Source organism: Geospiza fortis, unplaced genomic scaffold, assembly GCF_000277835.1.
Source record: "Geospiza fortis unplaced genomic scaffold, GeoFor_1.0 scaffold603, whole genome shotgun sequence".
Classification (NCBI taxonomy): domain Eukaryota; kingdom Metazoa; phylum Chordata; class Aves; order Passeriformes; family Thraupidae; genus Geospiza; species Geospiza fortis.
Genome location: NW_005054460.1, coordinates 900,506 through 925,143, shown reverse-complemented (window position 1 = coordinate 925,143; position 24,638 = coordinate 900,506). Strand labels below are relative to the sequence as shown.

Genomic DNA, 24,638 nt, shown 5'->3' with positions numbered 1-24,638 from the left:
AAAAGAAAAATGTAACAGCCAAATTTATGTGTAGATAACAGATCTGCCTTTGTATTGAAACATATTTCCTCACACATCCACTTAATGGTTTGGAAACACACAAATGCAATTACGAAACATCCCACACAGCACTGCCTTAATTCTAGATTTCCTGGCAAATACTCAGACCAGACACATGATTATTTTTGCTCTTTCACACAGATATGCGTGTGTGTTTTCACATGCTAGGCACTCTGTACCCCGCTAGCAGTGCTCAGTGCTTGCCTGCCTATGTTCCAGCTTGCATGGAGTTTTCTGCAACTGACTCAAATTGTATTTCATTTCCTATAAGAATACAGCAAGACCTTTTCAAAAATAATTCCACAGGCTTCATCTTAGGCCCTGTGTTCTTCAACATTTTCATAAATGACTTGGACACAGGACTGGAAGGGATACTAAGCAAGCTTGCAAATGATACAAAACTGTGAGGAGCTGTCAACTCCCTCGAAAGCAGAGAGGCCATGCAGAAAGACAGTGACAAATTAGGGGGCTGGGCAATCACCAACCATATGAAGGGAATGTGCCACGTCCTGCGCCTGGGATGAGGCAAGCCTGGATGTACAGACAGACTGGGGAATGAGGTGCTGGAACCAGTGCCCCAGAAAGGGAGCTGGGGGTCCTGGTCAATGGCAAGTTGAATATTTGTTAGCAGTGCCCTGATAACCAGGGGGGCCAACCCTGTCCTGAGGGCATGAGGCCCTGCCAGCATTGCTAGCCAGGCAAGGGAGGGAGTTGTCCCTCTCTGCTCTGCCCGGGGGTGGCCTCAGTTGGAATATTGTGTGTGGTTTTGGGTGCCACAATACAAGAAAGATATTTGTGAGCATTCAAAGAAGGGAAACAAAGATGGCAAAGGGCCTGGAGGGGGAAGCTGTATGAGGAGCAGCTGAGGTTACTTGTTCTGTTCAGCCTGGAAGAGACTGAGGGGAGACCTCACTGCAGTTACAGCTTCTTCATGAGGGCAAGAGGAGGCCCAGACACTGATCTATTGTCTGTGGTGATCCATGGCAGGACCCGAGGGAATGGCCTGAGATTGTGCCAGAGGAGGTGTAGGTTGGATATCAGAAAAAGGTTCTTCACCCAGAGGGTGTTTGGGCACTGGGACAGCTCCCCAGGACAGTGGTTACAGGACCAGCCTGACAGAGTTTGAGAAGCATTTCTACAATGCTCTCGGGCACTGGGTGTGACTCCTGGGGATCGTCTTGTGCAGGGTCCAGGAGCTGGACTCAATGATCCTTGTGAGTCTCTTCCAGTTCATCTTATTTTGTGATTCTGTCTGCTATTTTATATCCTCTATTAAAAATGCTTATCCTGATGTATGTCTGGAGTGTGCTTTGCTCTTTTACAGCTGCATTTTAAGTATTTTGTTTTCAAATTTAATGTTATCACCACATCTCTACTTTTTATTCCAACTCATTAAGTGAAAATATTAGATAAAATTCTGCCAAGCTCATTCTTGATGAACTCTACTGAAAATTTGTTTTTTTCATTCTTCGCAGGACTTTTGTTGTCTATCTGGTAGGAAGTTCTTTTCCTGTCAAATTCTTTCAGTAATCCCTATTTTCTCCAGTTTAATATTGAATATCTGATGCCCAGATAGATTATATCTACCATATTTTCCTTGTTTAAAATGTCAGTCTGGTTGCGATGGTGTAAGTATGCAGAGGGTTCATAATCTCAAACAGATTTGTGTATTGTAGCAGGCAGATTCCTCAGGTCACCACATACTTTCATACCCCAGCAGGCCCTGCTGAATTATGTGAGCTCAGGCAAGTTTCTGCTCTCTGGTGTGAACCACAGGGAGTATTCTGTTGTTCTCTAGATACCTTTTGGCCTGCTTTTACTTTTGTTTGCCCTACTCCATCCCAGATGTCGTTCATGCCACATTATCACTACCAAATGCATGTCTTCTTGATCTGACATATGCAGCCATTAGGAACCTGTAAAGATATGTAAGTAAAGCGAACATGTGCACATACATACTCTATGTTCTGCATTTACTTAGAATGTAGTACTGTTCTTAATCACTTCATAAAAAGTGCTGTGGCTGATTTTGAAACTAATTTCAGTAGGTGTATGCAGTCACTAGCTCTAGGCACTGTAGTATTATGTAAAAATCAATCCTTTGGGTCTGAAATTCTTCACGCTTAATTTCATTTGAAAAACTGTATGCATAAAAAAAAATTAGGAAATTATCCTGAATTGCTTTTCAGTTATATGTCACTGAAAATCAGGACAGTGTTTAAGTGTTAACAGTAGCTACATTATCTTTAATGCAGATACGAAAATTCAGAATTTTGGAATTTAAACAGTGACATCTAAATTGGGGCTGATAGTTAATGAATTCAGTGGCCGAGTTTCAAAAACCTGGTTTTCATAATGACATATTGATAATTGAAATCATGCCTAGTAGGCATCTGGATTAAAATTATGAGCAGGATGTAATGGACCCAGCCACTTTTGTGGAAGCAAAATTCATTTCCATTTCTTTGTCAGAGCTAATCAAGCTCTTTCTAGGTTTAAGGTTGGCTTCATTCTTACTCTTACTTCTAGTAACATGCCTTCATATAGGGGACGGAATATGCTCTATGTATTAAAATATGGACATTTTTTCCACAATTTGTTTTTGCCTGTTACTGATCCTAATTTCACATTCTATCAATCAGTTTCTCCTTCAACTGCAAAGAAAGAATACATCCTTTACCCCATGGACCTTGACTACATACAAACTGGCATCTGTTCAATCCCTTTTGCATTATACAGTGTATAATTTTACATTATATCCTTCAGTGTTGAGTGAAAGGGAATGATGGGAGATCGATGAAGGCTCTTGTTTTCCAGTTGAGCAGTTGAGCACCGTCCCACTGGGACTGGGGCTCTGCAGGCCTCAGAATCTATTGTGAATCCTTTTACAGTCACACTTTTGATTTTGACTGGATGTTTCTGGTTAGTTTAATCCTATTCCTGATCAATTTAAGATAAACAATTAGAAGTTTAATTAGAATTTCTTGGGTCTTAACTGTCATTAAAAAGAAGAATTTAAACTGAATTCCATGCTAATAGAGCATTAGGGCTGAACAAAGGAAGTTTGGTTGTGGCTTTCAGTTTTTTGTTCTTTGTGGAGCCAATAGCTGCTGAGGGACACAGTTTGGCTTCTCAGTTTCTTCTTGTCCCAAGGCATGCCTAAATTACAGCTTGCAATGGAGCTATAATTCTTCTGGGGCACTGGGACAGAAATGCCAGTAGAGAGGGAGCATGAAAGGTTCCTCCTTCACCACAGTTCTGATGACTTATGTCCTCATTTACAGTTCTGATGAGATGGTGGGGCTGTCAGAAGTAGTCTGTGTCCATGGTTGCTATGATATGGATAGTATTGCAAGGAAGAAAGTGATATCTTTCTCTGAATACCTTGTGAGGGCAAGGCAAGGCCAAGTTTGAGCTGACTCTTGTAAGTTCAGATGGAAATATCAAGAAAAACCAAGTCTCCTACAACACTGTAAACTTGGCTACCTTGCCAGTCCTTTACAACTCATAACATATATTGAGCATAAATAAAGATTTGCATTGTTGTTCTATGATCTGAAAGGAAAATTGATAAACCTTTTTTTGTCATCTGATGTAATTTTAACTTTTCGTTCTTCAAATCTTTATGTTGATTGGTTTATGTGTTCAAAATTGTATTTAATCTATTTTTGATGTAATGTGGATGAATACATACATACGTACATATGTATATATATATGTGTGTGTGTGTGTGTGTGTATGTATATATATATATATAAACCAGAATATTGTGTGTTCTTTTTGTTACAGGTATGTGTCCTGTGCCTTAGGATGCCCATATGAAGGAAACGTTGTACCAGATAAAGTGGCAGAAGTAAGAGTGAATTTCTGGCTTGTCTTTTTAATAAATCAAAAATATATGTAATTATCTCTACTTAATCATAAAAAGATCTTTAATGGATAAAATTTAAGGAAAACAAGCAAAAACCTAGCTAAAACTAAAGCTTGATGCATAACCTCACTTAACGATCTACAGTCAAATGTGAGAAAAGTAGCATATTTTGATTGTTATCAGTCATAAGAAAAAAATATTATGCAGTATTTCATCTAGCAAGAAGGTAGGAAATTACTTAAAAAATAGACTCGAGCACATATGTTAGTGGACTATGTTGTACAAAAGGGTTTCCTGCACAGCTTTTTGCTTTTTAAATCCATTTTATGCTGGAATAAGCACACTGTGTTGTCATTGTGCTTCTGGTGAGGGTCATATGATAGACATGAACCAAAACTCACCCCTCATATGATTTCTTAAATTGCTGTAGTACCATGATGGAATAAGTTGCACCTTCTCTCCCTGCCCCTTTTCCTTATTTGGAATATAGGATAAGGAAGAAGATATCTTAGTACAGCCCTTTTTCCAGAAGAGAGATGAGTGAAACAGAAGTGTAAAATTTTGCAGGAAGGCAAAGAGGGCATCAAAGCTTAAATGGACTGGAAAAAACGAAAGTGGAGTAAAAATTCCAAGAGGCTTAAGACAGAACATGCTGGCCTTCCACCGAGAGACAGACTTGTCTTCTCCGATACACTTAATCACCTATTTTTGTTGATCTAGCAGAATATCCAGACCATTATTTTTCAATTTGTAGCACTAACAACTAGTCAACATTTGTCTGATATATTATGTTATGTATGTGGTTTTCAGATCCTGTTCTCTTGCATCTTCTTCTAGTATACACTCCAGATGGAATTTGTGATAATACTTCTAATACTTCTCCCACAGTATCCACACATATTCATACTCTTTAAAAAAAACAAAACAACGAACTAATTTGGAAAGTTGTCAGTATTTCTAAATGTATTTGTTTTAATATGAAGTGAAGGTTAGAAATGACACAGCTTTAGTTAGAGCAGTGATGACATGTTTACCATGTTCCCCAAAAGGCTTCTTTCTATGTGTTGCTTGTTTTTTACTGAGAAAAGCTCCTTTTACTGAGAAGAGTTCCTTCTCAGTTTGCCAGTGGGATTGCTATTTAATGTTCCTGACCTGCTAACTTTTACTACACAGCTATTTTAATTTCTATCTTCATCCTATTAAGTGTCATCTTGAGTACCTGTATGTGTATGTGTTCATGATAAAAGCTACCACATTAAATTTATTAATTCCATCCCTGATTCGGCAAGCACTGCTGCATATATAGAAGCATCTGATAGCTTTTGTATAAATACATGCACAGAATCAGCATTACCAAAATTACTGGCTGAGTTGCTAAACTCTTTCAGAGAGCTGCTGCTCTGGTCATCATCTTTTTGGGATGGGAGCATTTTGACTCCCTTGACTTGTGTATTGCAATCAGCAGCTGTGATTGAAAGGTTTAGACAGTTTCTCCTCCAGTCAGTAACAGTGAGCATTTTAATTTTTTTAAGCAAAATATTTTTTAACTGAAGCAAAAAACAATTAGAAGAGGTGGATTATTTCAGACTACATGCATTATTACAGATTGTTGCAGACTACATTAATTTCTGGCATACTAGATATGTAACTGCTTTACACATAGTTATCAAGTGAATGCAAAATTCAGATGCCTTCAGACTTCTGGAATCTATCAGGTGTATTTGTATGGTTCTTTATTTAAAACAAACAAACAAACAGTTTTCATATCCTAAAATAAATTGCCTAGTCCTGTTACTCTGCTGATTCTTGAAAGGAAGTCACTTCTTAACCATTTATCATTTTGTTGTTTGAGTATTTCAACTTTAGGCAGATATAGCCTGAAAGTTTTCAGAAGCGCTGTATAACATCCTTGAAGCCAGTTGTCTAATGCATTATCATATAATTCCATTATATATTTGGCTGGTTTTGTCTTTCTGCCTGCTTATTTCTTTCTTTAGCTTCCTTTTAACCTAAAGCAGTGGATTCATTAAGCTAAATATTATTCAGGACACATTCTGACTAAACTATAGAAAATGTACCTACTCTTATTTGAATATTATTGGATCATTAAAGTTTCCCTTACAGCACAAGAACTGAAGGTTTTTTAGATTGTTAGTTACTTAAAATAATCTATAACTGGATTATCGGCTTTTTTTTGTATTCAATATAGGAATATAGTTTTTGATATTTCCAGGAGTAGGACTGTTCACATGCCTAAGAGGTTGCAGTGCTGGTTCCCCAATTCCCATTTTGATCAATGCTTGGTGCCAAGCAGTGTTTCCAGAGGGAAACTCATATGCATAACAAAGCTGCTCAGTGGTGCAGAACACAACCCTGTTCAATCAACAAAGCTGAAAGCTCAAAATCACATCCTGATTACGTAGAAAAACAGTGTGTTCTCTTCTCCCACACTCTCCTCCCAAAAATCCACATTGAAAACTTACAAAACTATAACTAACAAGCTTCCTTCTACTATGGTAGAATAGAAAATTCAGTACAAAAACTCCCATTCTTCTTCCAAGCTATAAATTAAATTTAGATCTCTTTTTCAGTTTAGGTTGTGATGAGTCAGTGATGATGCTCAGCTTGTTAAATTTCATCCTCTCTTCTTCCATCTTTCAGAACTCTGCATTTAGGAAATGAAAAGACCTAAGGACTGAGCATGAAAAAGAAGTAAATGCAGTATGATTTCTAGCAGTTTATATGGTCCAAGTTTTGACTAAAATACTTACTAGAAAAACTTTGAATTGTGCATTAAAAAGAAGAGGGGGGGAAGTGCAATACATTTCTTTGCCCTGGTCTTGAAGAAACACTAAGGTTTGGGATTTAACTGACTGTAATCCACCACTAACTGCAGATGATCCTTTTTCTTTCTTACAACAGTAGTCTAGTTAAAATGCCTGCCATGTGTTGATGATATAAAAATACACTGTGAGATGAATCCCTTTTTCATTCTGGTGAATGTCCCTTTCTTAAAATGTATGTTGAATTTATATGTATATGAACCAGGGAATCTGACTTTAAAGCACAGTTTTACCACATTTGCAATAGTCATAGCACTTCCAAGCCTTAAACAGGATGATTCAGACTATTTCTTTTTTTTCAGCTGTTCTTTGAATTAAGTGAGCAGCAATATTAATCCAGCGCTTCCGAGACTGCTGGTGCAGCACTTTGTCCACTTCCTCAGACATGCTCACAGCAATCCCACTGATGGAGCCCTGGAATTGTTTTAACAGCAGACTGCAGTGTGACTTAAGATGTCTTTTTGGAAGAGGGCTGTATTTTTTCATCTCTAAACAGTTAGTTTCTAAACTGGGATTCCATTCCAGTGGAGTGGTCTTTTGGGATGTTTCATACACAGTGGGGAATACTAAAGGGGACAAACATATTGAGCAGCTGAAAATAAGGGGGAATCTTTCCAAATGAATCCAACAAAAATAAGATGGAAAGCGCCTGCATTCAATTCCTGAAGCAATATTTTCAGTGAAAATATGATTTTCTGCTTCTGAATGTGTTTCTCTCCATGCAAAAATTATGAAGCCAGACCTCAGTTTTCACTCATGCAAAGAGCTCCCTGAAGACGTAATTCCAGAAATATTTAGGGCTCTGCTTACATAAGTAAGACCTATTTGTATATGGTTTTGTTTTATATTAAGAAAATTTTTAAAACTTAAGGACCAGAATGTTAATTAAGTTGCAGTTTTGCTTTGTTAGTATTTTAATGTTTGATTTCATGAAAAGCAAGCAAAATTGATATTGCAAAATTAATGTTGACTGCAGCACGTTAAAATTTCAGCTTTCATTGATTTTTTTCAGTGCCAAGAGAAAGAAAAATAACGCTTTTTGTTAATTATTTATTATCTTTGTTGGCTTCATATAATATGCAAACAAAAGAACAGGTCTTTACCCTGCACAACTTCTAAGTACATGGAGAAAACCAAACAGCTGAGAAGTCCCCAGAGAGAAGAAAGTGTTAGGAAAGGGCTTGACAGAAATTAATTCATAATTTTAAAATTTTGCTCGTTTGGATTCCGTGGGAGAGTCAGAAAGCAAGTTTTTGATGGATTTGACTTGGTTAGCTATTCCACATACAGAATGTAGCAGAACTATAATTTTAAAATGAGAGGATCTGTGGGTTGTTCTTCTATGGCAGTTTTCAACAATGAATATATGTTGTCTGATAAATAGATCCACCTCAGTAGGTGCAAACCTAAAACCTGTACAGAAGTATGTCCTTTATAGTGTTTGTTCTTGACCCAATTTTATACTCTTTCATCTTGACCTCTTGGTGTCATCTTGACCTCTTGTTTTTCTGTTTCCAATCAGGTATCTAAGCGGCTGTACAGTATGGGCTGTTATGAAATCTCTCTGGGAGATACAATTGGTGTGGGGACACCTGGAAGTATGAAAAAAATGCTGGAAGCTGTTATGAAAGAAATTCCTTTGAGTGCTCTTGCTGTTCACTGTCATGACACGTATGGCCAGGCGTTAGCCAATATCCTCACAGCCATGCAGGTGACTTGGTTTTTCCTTTCATAATATACAATAGTAGTATTCTTATTTTAATTCAGTGTGCAATTTTAAAAAAATCTGCCATTAAAGAGATCATTAGAAGAGCAAAAAGGCACTCACTAAACTTTAGGAAAGTATTCCTCACACATCAAATTGTCTACTAGTATTATTGCTGTTGCTTTTACCAGGAAATGTCGAAATTTATATATTAATCACATTCAATTCCATACAAAATCACTAAGAAACAGTTATGAGTTTACATTTAATTGACATTAGATGAAGGAGGGACATTAAATAATTCTTTTCTGATATCTCAGATTCCAGTTTTCTTAGGAACAGCTATATGCTTGTTTTCCACTAAGCTAAAATTTCTACTTTGTGGATGTGTCTAAAAGTAAAATGGAATAATGCATAATTGCATCTTGATTTCAGATGGATAAATCTAAAATGTTGGTAGTTATGTGCACAGAATCATCTAGATAATTTTATCACTATTCATATGCCTTCATTATTCTTTTTTGTTTATCAGTTATGCCTACCAAGTAAGATTAGCAACAACTTTATATCTTATTTAATCAGCTTTCAAATCTGTGCCTAAATTATCAGAGTTAATTTCCATAAGAGATTCAGAATAGGACACAATTCAAAAAACAGGCTGCAAGTTCTAATTTAGTTTTTGTCAAGATACAATCTTGAGAAATATCTTAAAATGCCTTTGCTAAGGAGACCTACTTTTACTAAGCGTTACAGAGTCAGTAGCTATTTACAAATTGTGGGCCTTTATTGTTCTATTTTATACTTAATGGTGTCTTCTGTTTCCATGCAATTCAGGCAGTCATTTTGAAGATCAAAGTTTCCTTTGTCTGACTTGTTATTTTGGCAGAGCTCATATTATGTTATTTAGCTACAATTGTGTTAACAGTGTTAGTGGTATATGCCAGAAGAAGGAACAAGGAAAGTTCCAACATGGGAATCCACAGGTATTTGATTAAATAGGGAATGACAAAATCTGGTAAGAAAGGTTCTAACTTTTACTCACAGCATTCACTATTCACCCTTACTCACTTTTACTGTTACAAATGTGTCTATGTATCATGGGATAAATAAATGGCTAATTTCACAGTTAGCTTCAGTTGCAGATGCAATAGCTAAAAGCATGTAAACCCCTGAGCATGGGAGGAGTTGGCCATAAAAATATTTGCAGCATTGTTTTTCAAACCCTCCCTTTAAATAATTGCTGTCATGGTGCCTACTAAACACTGAACAATGGCTATGCTTTGTTAACTCCAGCATTAGCTGTAAGTGATTCTTGTCTCATGCTTACCTCTTACTATCTTTTTATTTAGTTCTTAAACCAGCTGTGTAAGAGCTAAAGGAAAAAAAAAATCTCTTAAGTACTAATGAGCAGCTTAGGATAATTAACATGCAAATTCAAGAGGGTAAAAGACTTAAAAAGAAATTCCTATGCAACTTTCTCATATTTCTGGGAAGGCAAGGGTGCCTGAGACCCACCAGAAAACTTCCCTGTGTTGTCAAGGTCTCCTAAAGTACATGTCTAAAGGTGCAGTGGTTTTGGCTCAGCTGAACTTGTCACCAACTGTGTGGTGAAGTGGTAAAGCTGGTGAGTCAGAGTGCCCAGGTCACTTCTAGTCCCTGCTGTCAGCCTTGCCTGTGCTTTCCTTTCTGCCAAAGATACAGGAATGGCAGAGCACTGGAATAAAACCGCTTGTCTTTAACTCAGCTGCTGTTTCCTAAACCAAACTCTTCTCAGACACAATTCCTTTCCCTTCCCCATTTATGGGTCTGCGTGACTGACACAATATTTCAGCAAGAGTGAAATGTGTTTGGGGGGTCATAGAAATAATAGGCTACAGTTATTGTTTGAAAACAAGTTTAAAGAACATTCAGCAGACAAATTACACTCTTCCTAAGACACTGCTGAACAACCCCAGGCTGAGTACTGTTGTACTGTATATTGTATTTCCTAAGAATTAATGAATGACAGCTGGAAAGCCACAAATCACTCTGCACTAATTCAGGCATTGCTTCGATGGGAGATCTCCTAGGAGTGGAAAGAGTTGCTGGTAATTCAGTAAGTGATTTTTTTATACAGATCACATTGTTTAATGCAGGACTATACTACCCAGAATATTTTCTTTCGTTTGGGGCTGATCCAAAGTCATCTAGAACTGACAGGCCGTATCTGTATAAGAAATTAGGAGGGCAGTAGTCTTGCAGTTTTAGTATTCAGTTTTATATGTGTTGTTTTAAGAAAAGGATAGGTAGTGAAAGATGGGAGAGAGATTAGCCAACTTTTAAAGCATAAGTAATTTTTTGAATTGCTGATACAGATAGAAAGGAAATTCACTTCATTTTATGAAAATAATCTGTGTAAAAATGTGAGGAACATGAAGTGATGCTTCAAAAGAAACCAGCAAACATTTAAAGTAGAAACATGACTGACTCTTGGTTACATGGCTTAATATAAAACTACCAGAGTATAGAATTTACTAAAAAGACAATTCAGAAGATGGGAAATGATGTGGAGATCTAGTTAGATGTTATGGTACTTTGAGTAAAATTACACATGTGCATTAGATAATGTGACAAACACATAGTGTAACAGAAATAGTAAAACATTTATAGGAAATTGTTACAGACCTCCAAGGAAGGGTAAAAAGATGAGTCAGAGAACTTCTTTCTGGAGAGGCCCTGGTAAGGTAGACCTTACCTTATCTAAGGAGATTTGAGTTTCATTGACAACTGACTTCTGTTGTGTGTACAGAAGTGGTAGAGGGTGTGGAAAGTGTTTAATGGAAGTGTTAAAGAACTCTTTTCCTGTAAAACTTGTGTAGTTGCCAGGAATAGATTTGTGTGTCTTTTCAACATATATTCAAACAAGAGAAAGAGTATGCTAAGAGGAAAAGAGGATATTTGTCTGGCTGTGATACCTGAATATCCAACAACCACATGATTGTCCCATAGAATTTTATCAAATACAATTTGCTATCCTAATTCATTAAAATGAACTGATCTCTACACTGTGAGGCTCAAATTCAAACTTAAAGAAAACAATTATAAAACCCTAATGACTTAGAAAGACCAAGGATTTTTACCACCTTGTGTAATCATGTTCGCCCTATTGAACACAGAGAGATGAATGAGATTGATTACATGCCAAATGAAACTTCATTTTATGAGTTCTGTCTTTTTCCACAAAACAGGAATTTTTTATATAAAATCCCCACTTTAGTACCAAAACCACAATTTATCAAGCCTTAAATTAAACTTTCAAGGTTCAGACTGCAAAATCCAAATTTAAGGGTTTTATTACAAACATAACATAGCCCCTTTTGGAGAGCTTACAATATTTAATAACATTTTATTAATTTCTTTAAGATCCTTGAATTTTAAAGATGAAATAAACTTGAGAAAAGTAAATCCAAATAAAAATGGCTGGCTGCTGACCTTTTCCCTGCATCACTTAACTAAATTGATTCTAGTCTCTTGGTGTATGCTGGAGACCCTAACTAAACTGCATATTTTTGTGCATCCAGTTTACTTTTGTAGTAAAATCTGGGTTCACTCAAAGACACTCAGCATTGGCCTGGCTGTTTTAACTTCCAGAAACAGGAGAGAAATCTGAATGTAGGTGCTGAAGTTCATGGTTTATTAATTTACAAGGATCATTTTTTACAGGAATAGAGCTTACAACAGCAAGCAGAATGAAATGGTAGAGCCTAAATTAAGCAGTTAAAAAATCCTGTGTTTAAAATTCCCTCCTTCATGATTTACATGAACTTCCATGCAAAACGTTAGAAGAGCTCGCTGATCTTGTCTGATCCTGGTTATTGTGTCCAGAGCTGATTCCAATCTTGAATCTCTGACTCAGCTTCATGGCTTTGTTTTTCTGGTGATGTTGCTGCCACTGCCTGTCTGGCTGACTCTTGACTCATTGCTTGCCTTTTTCTATGGAGCTGTCTGTCCTTGCTGCTTTTTAGGACAGTTGAGTCTTTAGAGAAGGGACTGGCAGTAACTTGAGCTTTAAGGATGGCTTTTCATGGCAGGTGGTGCTGAGTGAGTGCTGAGAGTTGGCAGGTGTCATGTGCTTTGATCTTGGAGCTCAGCTGGAGGCTTTGTCTTGCAGAGGCAAGATATTCCTACTCAGTTAAATTCAGAAAGCATTTCCTGATGTCTGGGCGTTCACAAAGCCCTAACAGTTCTCCACTTGGAGCTCTGTTGGTAAAAAAACAGACTCAAGAAAGCCTGAGAAATTGGTGTTGGTGTCTGACAGCACTTAAACATCTCTCTCAGGTGCCAGATTACGTTTGCTGACATTTTCCTCTTAAGTTTTCAGATCTGCATTTCTGTGACTGACATAAGAGAATATACCTGTAATGCCCATAGTGATGAATTTCCAAATAAATACATCATATGTAAGAACACTTGTGTACTAGAAGATTCACTGAACATTTGTATCCTGCAGTCAGTTCTATCACCTTGGATTTGTCTGCCATATTTTAGTAGGTATCTACAAGGATGAGGGCTCATCCTAGCTTGTCCCAGTGAATGAGTAGTAGTTACAGCTAGAAGCCAAGTTAGATAGCTGAATAGAATAGAGGAGTGATAAAATAAAATAATGGTAAAATGGCATGAAAATATGGATAGAAGTGGTGGAAGGCTGAATGAGAAAAGGCAAATTACATGTGTATAGTTATTCCAGATAAATTGCTTCAGGGTTTCTCTTGGTTATTCATTACATTTTTACTGAATTATACATACAAATGTGTATACAGTCACCAGTTAATCTCTTGATTTAAAAACAAGCAACAGGATATTTTTTTTCAAGTACAGTTTTATGAAACTATGTTGTAAAAAGTTATAAGCACAATACCTTTAGTTTAGTTTTCATGAGTTTTACGTACTGATCAAGAAATAAATAAAAAAAACCCCAAACAAATACCTTATCGTTCTTCATTTGTAAGCAACATTGTCTGTTTATTTCCCTGAAAAGCACAGTCATCCAGAGCTATAGTGCAGTACAATGAATTGACACTTCTGTATTAAGGCAGAGAAGATAGATAGGTAACTGTGAAAAAGTGTGAAGCCCAGCATGTACTCATTGTGCTAGGAATTCCTCCTGTAACAGTGAATATGCACTTTTTAGCTGAGGAAGCTGGTCCAGCCAGATTTGTCTGTTGCTACACACATCAAAAAATACTGGTTTTGGGGAGTTCTGTAGTAACTGACAAAATGAGCTAGTATTGACCTGCCAAAATTCTTGCTTCAATAGTGCATTAAAGGATACTAGTATTTTGGGTTTTTTTTCAGCAGTGTGCTGGGGCACTCACTACCTGGCAATTAAATTATTTATATTTGAACTAAATTTTAACAGAGCAAAAAATAATCATGACAGTTCAGTTAAAATTTCAACAATGTCTTACAGGCTGTTTTTCTAAGCTAATAGGGAGATACTGTATGGAATTAAGGAGGTACAGGAGACAGGAACCATAACATGCATCTTGGGTTGTCCTTTCCTAATTTGACATGTCACTGTACTCAGGGCTTTTTCTTAATTTTATTATTTTATTTGTAAAACAGAAGTAAGGCTTATCTCTTTTACTTTGTGAAGTGCTAGGAAAAAAACAGAGGAAGATCATCAGACAAGTACAGACAGTTTTTGTGAAGAATTAAAACTTAATTTTTGAAATTAAAATTTAAAAACAGAATAATTTCAACTTTTCTGTAGAATGTACTTTTTAGATTAAAAAAGCTAAAGTATATGAGTGAGCAAATGATCAAAATACTTCTGTGCCTAATCAAATTATCTGACCCTGTAACCTTCCACTTCTTTTGTCCTGCACAACGTGGCACTCTGAAGACATTATGAAGCACAATGTGAGCATAGGAGAGGCTTGCCATATAGAAGTATGCACATATTTGGCGATATTGAAAAAAACTTAATATGCTTGCATTCCTATTTTGAGGAAAGCATAGAGATGGAAAGGCTTCAGCAGACCTCGCAAGTTTGCTTTCCTCTGCTGTTTACAAATATATGCCAGGAAACTGCAGAAGACTTAACAGAGATCTCCAGAAACTAATTTGAAGGTTCAGATAGGGAAACATGACAAAAAAATTCAGCCTGCCTGAGGGTAGCTGTACAGAATTCAGGAAGGGCTGGTCATGCTTCAGTGTTTTGCAGGAATTCTTTGAGGCAATCGCTGCCAAAGAAGACAAAAGATGTACAATGGCCATCACATGCTTTGACTTTTTAGAAAACAGTTTGCAGTTTTCTGCAGTGGAAGTTCATATTAAGGTGTGGAGGCATGTAATAAGTGGAAAGTTGGCTAAAGGGTAGGAAACAAATGGAATTATGAAACGGAACTTCTTTAAGCTGGAAAGCACCCATCAGCAGAGTTGTGGATATATTGGCTTATGGATCCTAGGTTTTCCTGCTTAAATGAATAATTTGCAATACTGTAATGCTCATGTTAAGGGTAATTGTTCTAACTTGTAGAAATTAAATTTTTTCAAGTTTTAGATTTGAATTGTGAGAAACAGGATAGCTAGCCCAATTTGTAAATGGAAATCTGTGTAATCTAAAACATGCAAAAGAAAATGTTTGAGATCAAACATAAGAGAATGGGAATACACAAAAATTTTAGGTAAAGCAAGAGAATTTACTGCAACATGCCTGTTTTTTAAGTAAGGGTATTCCCAGATTTCTACTTTTGGATTTTTCTAAGAATTAAATTATCCAGGACACTCACTGGGTATTTTCTGGGTCTGAAAGTATAAACACTACTTTTGAAATTTTAGCAAGCTAGGCAAAATGTTGTCAGTAAAATAAAACTCCTTAGAAAACATCAATTTGCCTTTTTGTTTCTGTTTCCTTTTATTCCCCCTTCCCTGTGGAAATGACATAGCACTAAGCTAAAGCTAGCAATTAAAAAAGCAGATGTTGGAGACAAAGAAGTACATGATATTGGGAAAGCATGTGAGTAGAGTTGCTTGAGATTGAAAGCTAACAAGACTGATGAATAATACTCTATTTGAAAGCAAATAAGTTAGGGGAAAAATGGCAGGTGAATTATGCAAAAGTAGCAGGCTGAAGAAAATATTCATTTTCTTCTTCTGAAAAAAACTTAAAAAGAGGGTGTCTACTTTAAGAAAGTAGGAAAAAACCTTGCATTCGATCAAATGATATTGCTACTGTGAGCAGTCAGCTAGTTACTATTGTAAATGAAAAAACATACTGCACAAATGGATAAATCAGACCTACATATGGGAAGAAAATGAAAACATAGGCATTCATGCTCAAAATCTGGCAGATGTTTTCCAGTATTTTTTCTTTTCTTTTTTATTTTTTATTTTTTTTTTACTGGTTTTATGTTTTTGCCTTTAGTAACAGCAAAATAAGGAATTAAATGAACAGGCAGCATCACTCCTGCTCTTTTCTCAGATCAGTACAAAAGAATTAAAGAATTAGCAGCCCTAGTTTTACTCTTCTCTTAGATCAGTACAAAAGAATTAGTGACTGCATTTTTTATTTCTTTCTGCTGCTTTTTGCAGAATGTGCACAATGTGCAATTTCTGAGGAACTGTAAGTTCCTATCATTATGCTTCAGAAAAACTTGATAGTCTGAGAGTCCACAAATAAATTAATCCTTACTATTATTATAACTGTTACAGTATAATTGGGGAAAAAACCTAAATGTTAGACTTTGTTTCAAGGTTCTTATTGTTTGAATATTTTAAGATAGGAAGAGGAATATATTTGTTATTGTGTATTGAAATAGCAGTGACAGTTCCTGAGTTAGATTTGTTTACATGCATATACCAATAGGTAGCCTATTGGTTTTGTGGGTTTTGGTTTTTATTTGAAATGAAACTTAGCTTACTATAAAGGATTACTGAATAATAGAAATGCACATTGTTTAGCTGCTTGTAATATGCTGTAATATTGGATTTCAGAAGCTCTCAGACCTAGTTACTGAACCAACAAACCTCAAGTCTAAGTCTGTTTCAGGATACTAAGAAAAGAGAACCTTCATCTTGTATAGATTATTCTCATCTTCAAATTACTCACTAGGGCTGACTTGCAACAGTAGACATGACTTTCCTTTGGCTTACAATCAAACCTCAGCTATCTTCTAAAATATTTTTAAACATTTGATTTTTACATGCAAATCAATGCATCTTTCTTTATAGCTCTGAAAATTCATACATATCACTCTATGTCTAAATGGAATATTAATGGAAAATTATTGCAGCAACTATACAAATAAAATTTGAAGTGGTTTTAGTTTTCTGTCTTAAAAGCAAAGATCATTTCTATACAAATAGAATTGAAGCTGTGTATTTATTAAAAAAAATTAATTTGGCCCAAATATTCTTTTTCTGTGCTTGTGTCCCCCTTGTACATTTCTTTTTCTTGGAATGCTGTTTTATTTTATCTTGCCTAATCATGTCTTAAGTGCTTTAACTTCTGAGTTCTCCGTCCTGTAAGTGGCATTCATTTACACATTTCATTCTGCAGTGTCAGTGGTACATTCCAATTTAAGCCTCATGATCATTTTCATTAAATCTAGAACCATTAAAGCCATACTGATTTAGTTGATCAGTACCTAAAATACATTTCTAATATTGCTTTCATTACTGTGCATCTTTGTCCTCTTGTGAATGCACTTCTTTCTATGCAAAAATAAGCAGATTCAGAGAATTTACTTTAAATGGTTCTCTGGTCTTCATCAGATTCTGTTCTGCTGCATCTTTAGTTGTCGTATCTGGAACTATGTTTGAAAAAGGGAAAGGAACTAGTATTAATAAGATACTAGTGTTAATAAGATAATAAGAAGCTTGCACAGTAGAGCCTTGCAAACAAGGCTCACACAAAATTGCATAGAATGTAATTTAGGTACAAAATTAGCAGATTACAGTTGCTTTTTAGGGTAATACTCCACACAGACTGTCAGTGTCTAAGTGCCCTTCACTTTGTTGCCCTCTGTAATTCCTTTTTGCCATTCTTGGCCTCTGTGAGTGCTTAAGCAGAGTAAATATCCTGCTGGCAGCTCCCTGGCAAGAGGAAAGAATGATGTGAACAGATACCGTGCTCCTGCATTCACCTAACCCGAATGTTTTCCCTGGTACTTAGGTTAATTTTTTTCTCTCTTTCACTGTTTTCCTAGTCATTGTTTGATAGGTTTAAGTCCACAAAGGCAGAGCAACAGTCTCTTTACAGAGCCCCTTTTATCATCCCAGCAGTGTCTTGTTTAACTTGACTATTTAAATGGCTAAAAGTCAGCATCATCCAGTTCTGAAGTGGATTGGGCAGCAATCCAGCTCTTTTTGTTAGAGACAGACATTCATTTTTTTGGACTAGAAACAAATTACTTCCAAATGCTGGAAATGTAAGAAGGCTTAAAAAAAAAAAGGTTTCAGGTGTTTATAGAACAAATTAGTATAGAATAGTTTTCAAAATGCTAAGCCACATTTCAAATAAATATTTAGTACTTTTAGAAGCTGTGAAAATACAGCACTAAAAACCTGAAATCACTGATCCTTAGCATGCATAAGGAGTATGGTGAGGGCACACTGGTGTCACATTCCCCATGCATATTTCTGTTGTGCCTTGGATTGCATGCATAAAAGGTAGTGTTTTGGGTGGTTTTTGCATGATTGATAGGGACTGGCTGTAGTTTTAATGAGATGACTGCCCGTAGCAATCAGAAATTGAACTGATAACTATTTTACAACAGTGTTTGATTCGATTCCTAAAAATGAAAGCCTTGATTATCTAGATGACTGGAAAATAAAGAATTTTCCTTGGTCTGAAGATCGTTTCTTGTGCCTTATTCACCATTACATAAGCACTCTCATTCACAGAAAGACAAGCTAGTTCTCTGCAATTGTTACTTGTCCCTTTTAGTTTTATGGTGTCTTGCTTGTCTGTCCCATACCTTCCAAATTCCACAACAAATGAAATGGGATTTCCACAAATACACTCCTACACAACTGGCTCATCTCAGAACCCATCCTTGTAGGCCCATGCCATTCTTCCTTCTCAGCACTCCTGCCACAACATGCATTTCTTCCTCAATTGCCATCTCATCAGCTGCCATGGTAATTTGAGAGGTGAAGTTCTATGTCTCCATAAGGTTTGCATTCTCCTAGGGTTTGCATTAAATTCCTACAGTTGCTGTGTCACTCCTTTAAAGGGTTGCCATGCTCAGCACATCCTGGCTTGTCTGGTACTGTGGCCAATTGCTGTGTAAAGCTTGCATCCCAAAAACCAAAAATCCAGACTGACAGCTATGGATAGTCCCTAAAGGGTCCTAGTTCCCAGGCTGTGCCAGGAATTGCTTGGTGAAGCTCTGTCTGCCCCAGGGCAAAGCTGCGCCAAGGACTATGCAAGAGTTACCCACAGTGGACAGTTGAATTCCAGTCCTGATGCCATTTAGGTTTTTGCTCATATACATGGCCACAAAAGAGCACAACTTCCTGTGCTTTAGCCACACAAAATAGAGGTTTTTGCTGTCATTCCTAGTAGAATTTGTGGCATTCCACAAATGGCGTTCCATAATGACATCTGAGGATGTCTCTGGAGATGAGATTTCAGAGGTTTTGGTCAGCTCTGAGTGTGCTGCTGGTGTCTCTGGGGATTTGAGCTTATATACTGGACACTAAAAAGGTATGTGGAGCAGTGACAGAAATAAAATACAATATTTCAATATAATTTAAAAAATAATTGTGAAAGAAAATTTTCAAAAGTTTGATCAAGATACAATTAAGTACCTTTAAAACCAGTTTTTTTCAGAATTTAATTCTTTATTTAATTTGCATTCTTTTTTGAAAATAAATTATTTCTATAAGTGTTGCTTGACTTCTTTTTAGAAGTTCTCCCTATAATCATATGGAACTTTAATCTGTACACATCTAGAAGAAGATAAATGGCTTTTAGACATGTTTATTTTTCTACTTGGTGGGAATTACTCCCTCTCCCTTTTTACCCTAAAGTAGTTTTTCTTAAAGTTTAATAGCAACTGTAAAAAAAATGGACAGAATCACTACAATGCTTCCCTCTTGGAAATTGTTGTTTTCATGACCTTTCATTATTTGTGAGTGTGTGCATTCTAGTTTTTGCTGGAAAAAGAGAACATTGCATGGAACCTGAATTTCAGACCTAAGCAAGGGTCAGAAGAGTTTGCCATGGCTGGAACAGACTTGGGGAATGACAAATCCCAGGGTCTCCAGTAGGGAAGTGTAGTGTTTACAGGATGATGCTTCCTTCCTTTTTGGGCAGCTCTACAGACAGCTGTGCTGAGGGGGTGGAACTAAACCTCTGGCCATTCTTGAATATTTACAGCTCCTCAGAAGAATTTTGTTATCATCTAGCAAACAATGAGGAAGGGAGAGTTATTTCCTATTTTGAGACGTATCAAGCGGCTTTAAACAAGATCTTAGGATGTTTTCTAAGGTAAAATTAACTGCAGAAAATCTGTAGATAACTGTGACCAGAAGGCTGGAGTTCTGAACTCACTCCAAATGAGTGTTGGGTGGATCTTTGTAGCTTGGGAGAACAAATAAGCATTTGCATAAGTGGAATAAGTTGAAGATGACTCTTCAGCTAAGACAGAAACCAAAGCTGATGTAGTACCTAAAGTATGACAATCATTTTTTTCATTCTGTGCTGTGCAGAAGCAACACAGAAACAGTCTCTTGAGTCAAAAATTTGTCACTTATCTTTTTTTTTTCTTTTGAAATATTGCACTATGAATTGAAACAGTCAGGCATTCAGAAATAAAACATTTTTATAATTTTAAACATAAATGAATGGTAGTGTTGTACACTCCAGCTTGAATGTTTGCTTGTTTACTTTTTTGTTCTTTGTTGCTTAGTGCAAATGATATGTGGTAACATTGCCAGAGGCAAATGTTGTGATTTGCTTAACAGAGTTTATTCAAATGCATAAAGTAAACACTTAGGGAAATATTTTTTTTTCTCCAATGTTCATAGCAGTTACATTTTTTTTGCACTAAGAACTGCAAGAATAGGAAATAATTTTTAACTTGATGGAGTATTTTTCCTCTAAAGAATAAGCCAAGTAAACAAAATAGAAGTAGATTTAGCAGAGCAATATAATATGCATCGATAGCAAAATACAAGGTGCTAAGTTGAATGGCTTTTTAAACAAAAGAAGTGTTCTGGCTGTACTGCTGGCAGATACATTGGATAGACAATTACAGATGTCTTTTTATAAAAAGGAACTTCCATCAGAAAAAGAGAAAATTTTCAAGGCCTTTTTTATATTTCATGGCTTCCCACCTTAATGCCACCACTTAATTAATCAATGTATTTGAAGGGGAGGCAGTGTAACATGCTAGGGTACTGTAATGTGATGAACATTATAAAGTTGATCCAATTATAATAGAACAGTAGATGATAAGAAACTATCACACTTAAAAAAAAGTTTCTCGCATTATAATGAAAATTGTGATGAAAATTTTATTTGAAATAAAAATTCTCTCTCCCTAGAGTGGACAAAAACTGCCCTATGTGATTGCATCTTCTTTGCCCATGTTGCTGTAATTATTGTTACTGGAATGATTCCCATCCTGGAATTCTACTCAAGACACTGTATTTTTTGTACAAAATATAAAGTGCTACTTCCTTGAAATTATACAGATGAATGACTAAAACATATATTCCATAGCTCTTAAAGGGAGATTGCTCCTTGGTTCTGAATTTTGCCGTAGATTTTCTAACAAGACCTAAGTGGTCCCATTTGTTAAGTACATTTGTCTGAGTCTTGAATAAAATAAGGATGTGCACAGCCATTTACAAGTTCACAGGCTATTTAGAAGAATGAATTTTAGGAAAAAATGCCAATATAAGGTTTTTTTCCTTGTTTAAAAAAAATAAAGTGAAAAATCAAATTGCAAGCAAACAGAAATATCTGGTACTTTACTATACTATCATGTTTACTGTAATATTGCCATGATTTTTTCTTAACTAGTTGGGAAATGTCTTTAGTTACTCTAGAGAATGAGGTGCACAAGAATGAATACATTTGGTTTCGGGTTTTGTTTTATGGCATTTGATGGAGTTGTTTACTCCATTTGATGGAGTGTTTTACTCTTGCAATGATTTTCAAAACACAAATAGCAGTGAAGAAGAAAAAAAAGAAGCAGGATAGCTGCTGTAAATATTTTGTAAAATGTCCATCTGAAGCTCCTCAACCTCTGGTCATTAGAAGCCATGCTGTGGAGATTGACAGGGTAAATTACCAGTTAATGTTTACACAACAAAACATATGCCCAGTACAATATCCTCCACTGATGTTACTGAAACCAGAGTCCGGAAATGTACAGTGGAAACAAGACGTGGTACTTTTCTTGTGCCAACATAAACAGCAATTACAGCACAGTGTGAGAGAAGTCATAAGAAATACTACTGCATATCAGTAGTTCAACAAAGTCAGCACTTTTGTGTAATTGCAGGGGAAAAGGGCTGAAAAACATTACAGATCTCAGCAAGAAATGGGCCCTTTATACTTTTAAACTGATCCTTGATAAAACAATGCCGGGGTCATGAGAAGGCTACTCTGCCAATTTTGCTTCACTGTGGGATCCATTGACATCTGGCTGAGCTGCGGAAGCTGGAAAACTTCTTTAATATTCTCTTGACAGTAAAGTGGACATGTGGAAAACATTCTAATCTGTTAATCTTTGGTGCTCCTGAAGAAAAAGGACATTTGGCTTTATACTTTGTGATGATAAATATTGTCTCCAGTCTAGCTGTAAATAAGTTAAAAGCATTTCAATGGAGGATGCAGTTCTTATTTTCCATATATGAGAGAAGATGGATGTGCACCTGTGCAATCCAGAAGATGTAAAGAATGCCAGGAGTTTTTGATAAGGTTAGTTTACCATACATCTTGGAAATCCACCTTTCTTTATGCTGAGTGTGATTTGTCAATGAATTGGTGAGCAGAGTCTCTGAACCTCCGTACATCCCGCATGCTAAAGTAGAATAAAGTATTGTTTCACTGAGGGGATTCTGAAAATAGAATTAAGAGAGATTTGAAATAATAGTTAAGTCTGAATAAAAAGTGCAGGTTTTATTTAGCAGCATTAAGTGTACCGATTATTTTTTGTTGAGTCTAAATCTAATATGGTGTAATAGTGAATGATGGAGATACATATGTGTTCAGCTTGAGTAGGATGCACAATTGTTCATTTCTGTTGTGAGATTTATCTCCAGAAATGAGAAAAGGAATCTCTTGCATTAGAAAATAACTGCTATAAAAATATATTGTGTATTCCAAGTACAAAGCATCTATTACGCATTAATACAAAATGCAAAAGATACTATGGATTATGTGAAGACCAAACTAGGATTCAAAATTCTACATATCCTTGTAGTACATTCTAAAATAATAAGAAAAATTGTAACAATGAAGGCTCAGGCTGAAGTCAAGTCAGATGATATTTTAAATGCTGGTATTTTAGTCCTTTAGATACCCTGATGCTGATATATGATAGTGGTACTGTGGAATGAAAATAGTTCTGCTCTACTTTCCCTGTGTTTTTATAAATGCTCTCATTACTGCAAATTCATTTTAAAACAAGAGATGTTTTCTGTCATCAATCTATTTTGTTTGCTCATATTGGTACAAGGTAGCGTCCACTGCCACTTAGTGCATAGTGCTGCAAGTGTTCTGGTTATAAGAAGTGAGAGAAATTACACCTCAGGAGCAATTAATTTGGTCACCCAGCTTAAGCTGAAGAGTGACTCAACACAGATTGGTCTTCAGAAACTGGAAGGGTTGGGAGTTGGCAGAAGCTAGTGAGGACAAAAAAACAAGATTGGAAGAATTTGTAGTTTCTTTCTATGGTACAGATAGGGTAAGAGGGGTACATATGACAGATCAACTTCATTATGTGATCTCTGAATGTAGGAAAAAAGGGGCCTTTTCAAATGCTGCCATGCTTGGGTCAGATTTGCTGTTTTCTTTGATAGATTCACATGTTCCACATTTGCCATGTGTACTTCAAATACTAGACCTTTCAAATCAGTGCCTTTCCCTGATTCTTCATAGTAGTCCTCTGCCCTTTTCAGTATTGTGGTTCACAGAGCAGTGCACTGCTTGCAGCCTGCATCTCAAACATTGATTTTTACCTGTTCTGTCCTTCATTCAACTCATTCTCAGCTGATGCCCCATATTATGAAAATTCAGCCATTTTATTTAGTGGGTATGTGTCTACTCAGCTTATCCTCTGTGAGCCACCCATGGAAGTAAGTGGATATTTTTTTTCTTTATTCATTGGACCATAACAGTCAGCAGCTCCGAGCATTCTTTGTCCAGTTCCAGTTACATTATCCTCTCCCAAAGCTACCCTAAGTAACTTTACCATAGAGTTAAGCAATCATTTTTCTCCCTTGTCCATTCAAAGCCCTCTGTTTATTTTCTAGTTTATTTTTATTCATTTACAGTGGCATGTAGCATATGAGAAACACCTTGTTGGTACCTGATGATACATAGGGCACAGGCAACCTGGCACAGCTTATGTATCTCTGGACTGGACAGTTATATCCCAGCCTACCCCAAAGCTCCCCTTTGCCTTTTCTGTCTAGTTTCCCCTTTCCCTCCGGATCCCAAGATTATTATCTTCTCTTCCCTACCTATTTCATTGGTCTCCTGACTGTGTTCAAACTTTTGTCTATAGAAAAAATACCTTGTGTTTATAGATCAGGTTATTTAATGACTTAGTAAGCAGATAAAGTGTTAAAACATCACAGGTTTGCTTGAGAGCAGCAACTTCTGCTGAAGAGCATCCTGAGCAGTAGCTGCTTACTTTGAGTCAGCAGCAGCATCTGGCAATGCCCTGGCTTGCCTGAGGAGGGAAGGAAGGGAGACTGGAAAGTCACTTTCTGTTTTGATGATCATTGCATCTTCATGGGTTCCAACAAGATCTTGGCGTGCCTCCTGCTCCCCCTGCAGCTTTGTGATCCTTAGCAAGGGAGAGCTGGAGTTGAGCACAGCCCCACACCAGCAAACCCCAGTGTTTTTAAATATAAGAGTGCACATATTCCTAAAAGGAGCACAGTCAGCCTTCATAGGCAATAAAAATAATGATTTGTGAACATCTGCTTC

At 36.5% G+C, this 24,638-nt stretch overlaps 1 protein-coding gene across 1 annotated transcript in view; it reads left to right on the top strand.

The window, feature by feature from the left end:
• HMGCLL1 (3-hydroxymethyl-3-methylglutaryl-CoA lyase like 1) overlaps positions 1–24,638 on the top strand; it is a 71,692-nt gene that overhangs the window by 37,844 nt on the left and 9,210 nt on the right. The window contains exons 6-7 of the mRNA XM_014309872.2: positions 3,850–3,913; positions 8,297–8,485. Of these exons, the coding sequence (XP_014165347.1) occupies positions 3,850–3,913; positions 8,297–8,485 (253 nt within the window). The remainder of the gene's footprint in view (positions 1–3,849; positions 3,914–8,296; positions 8,486–24,638) is intronic.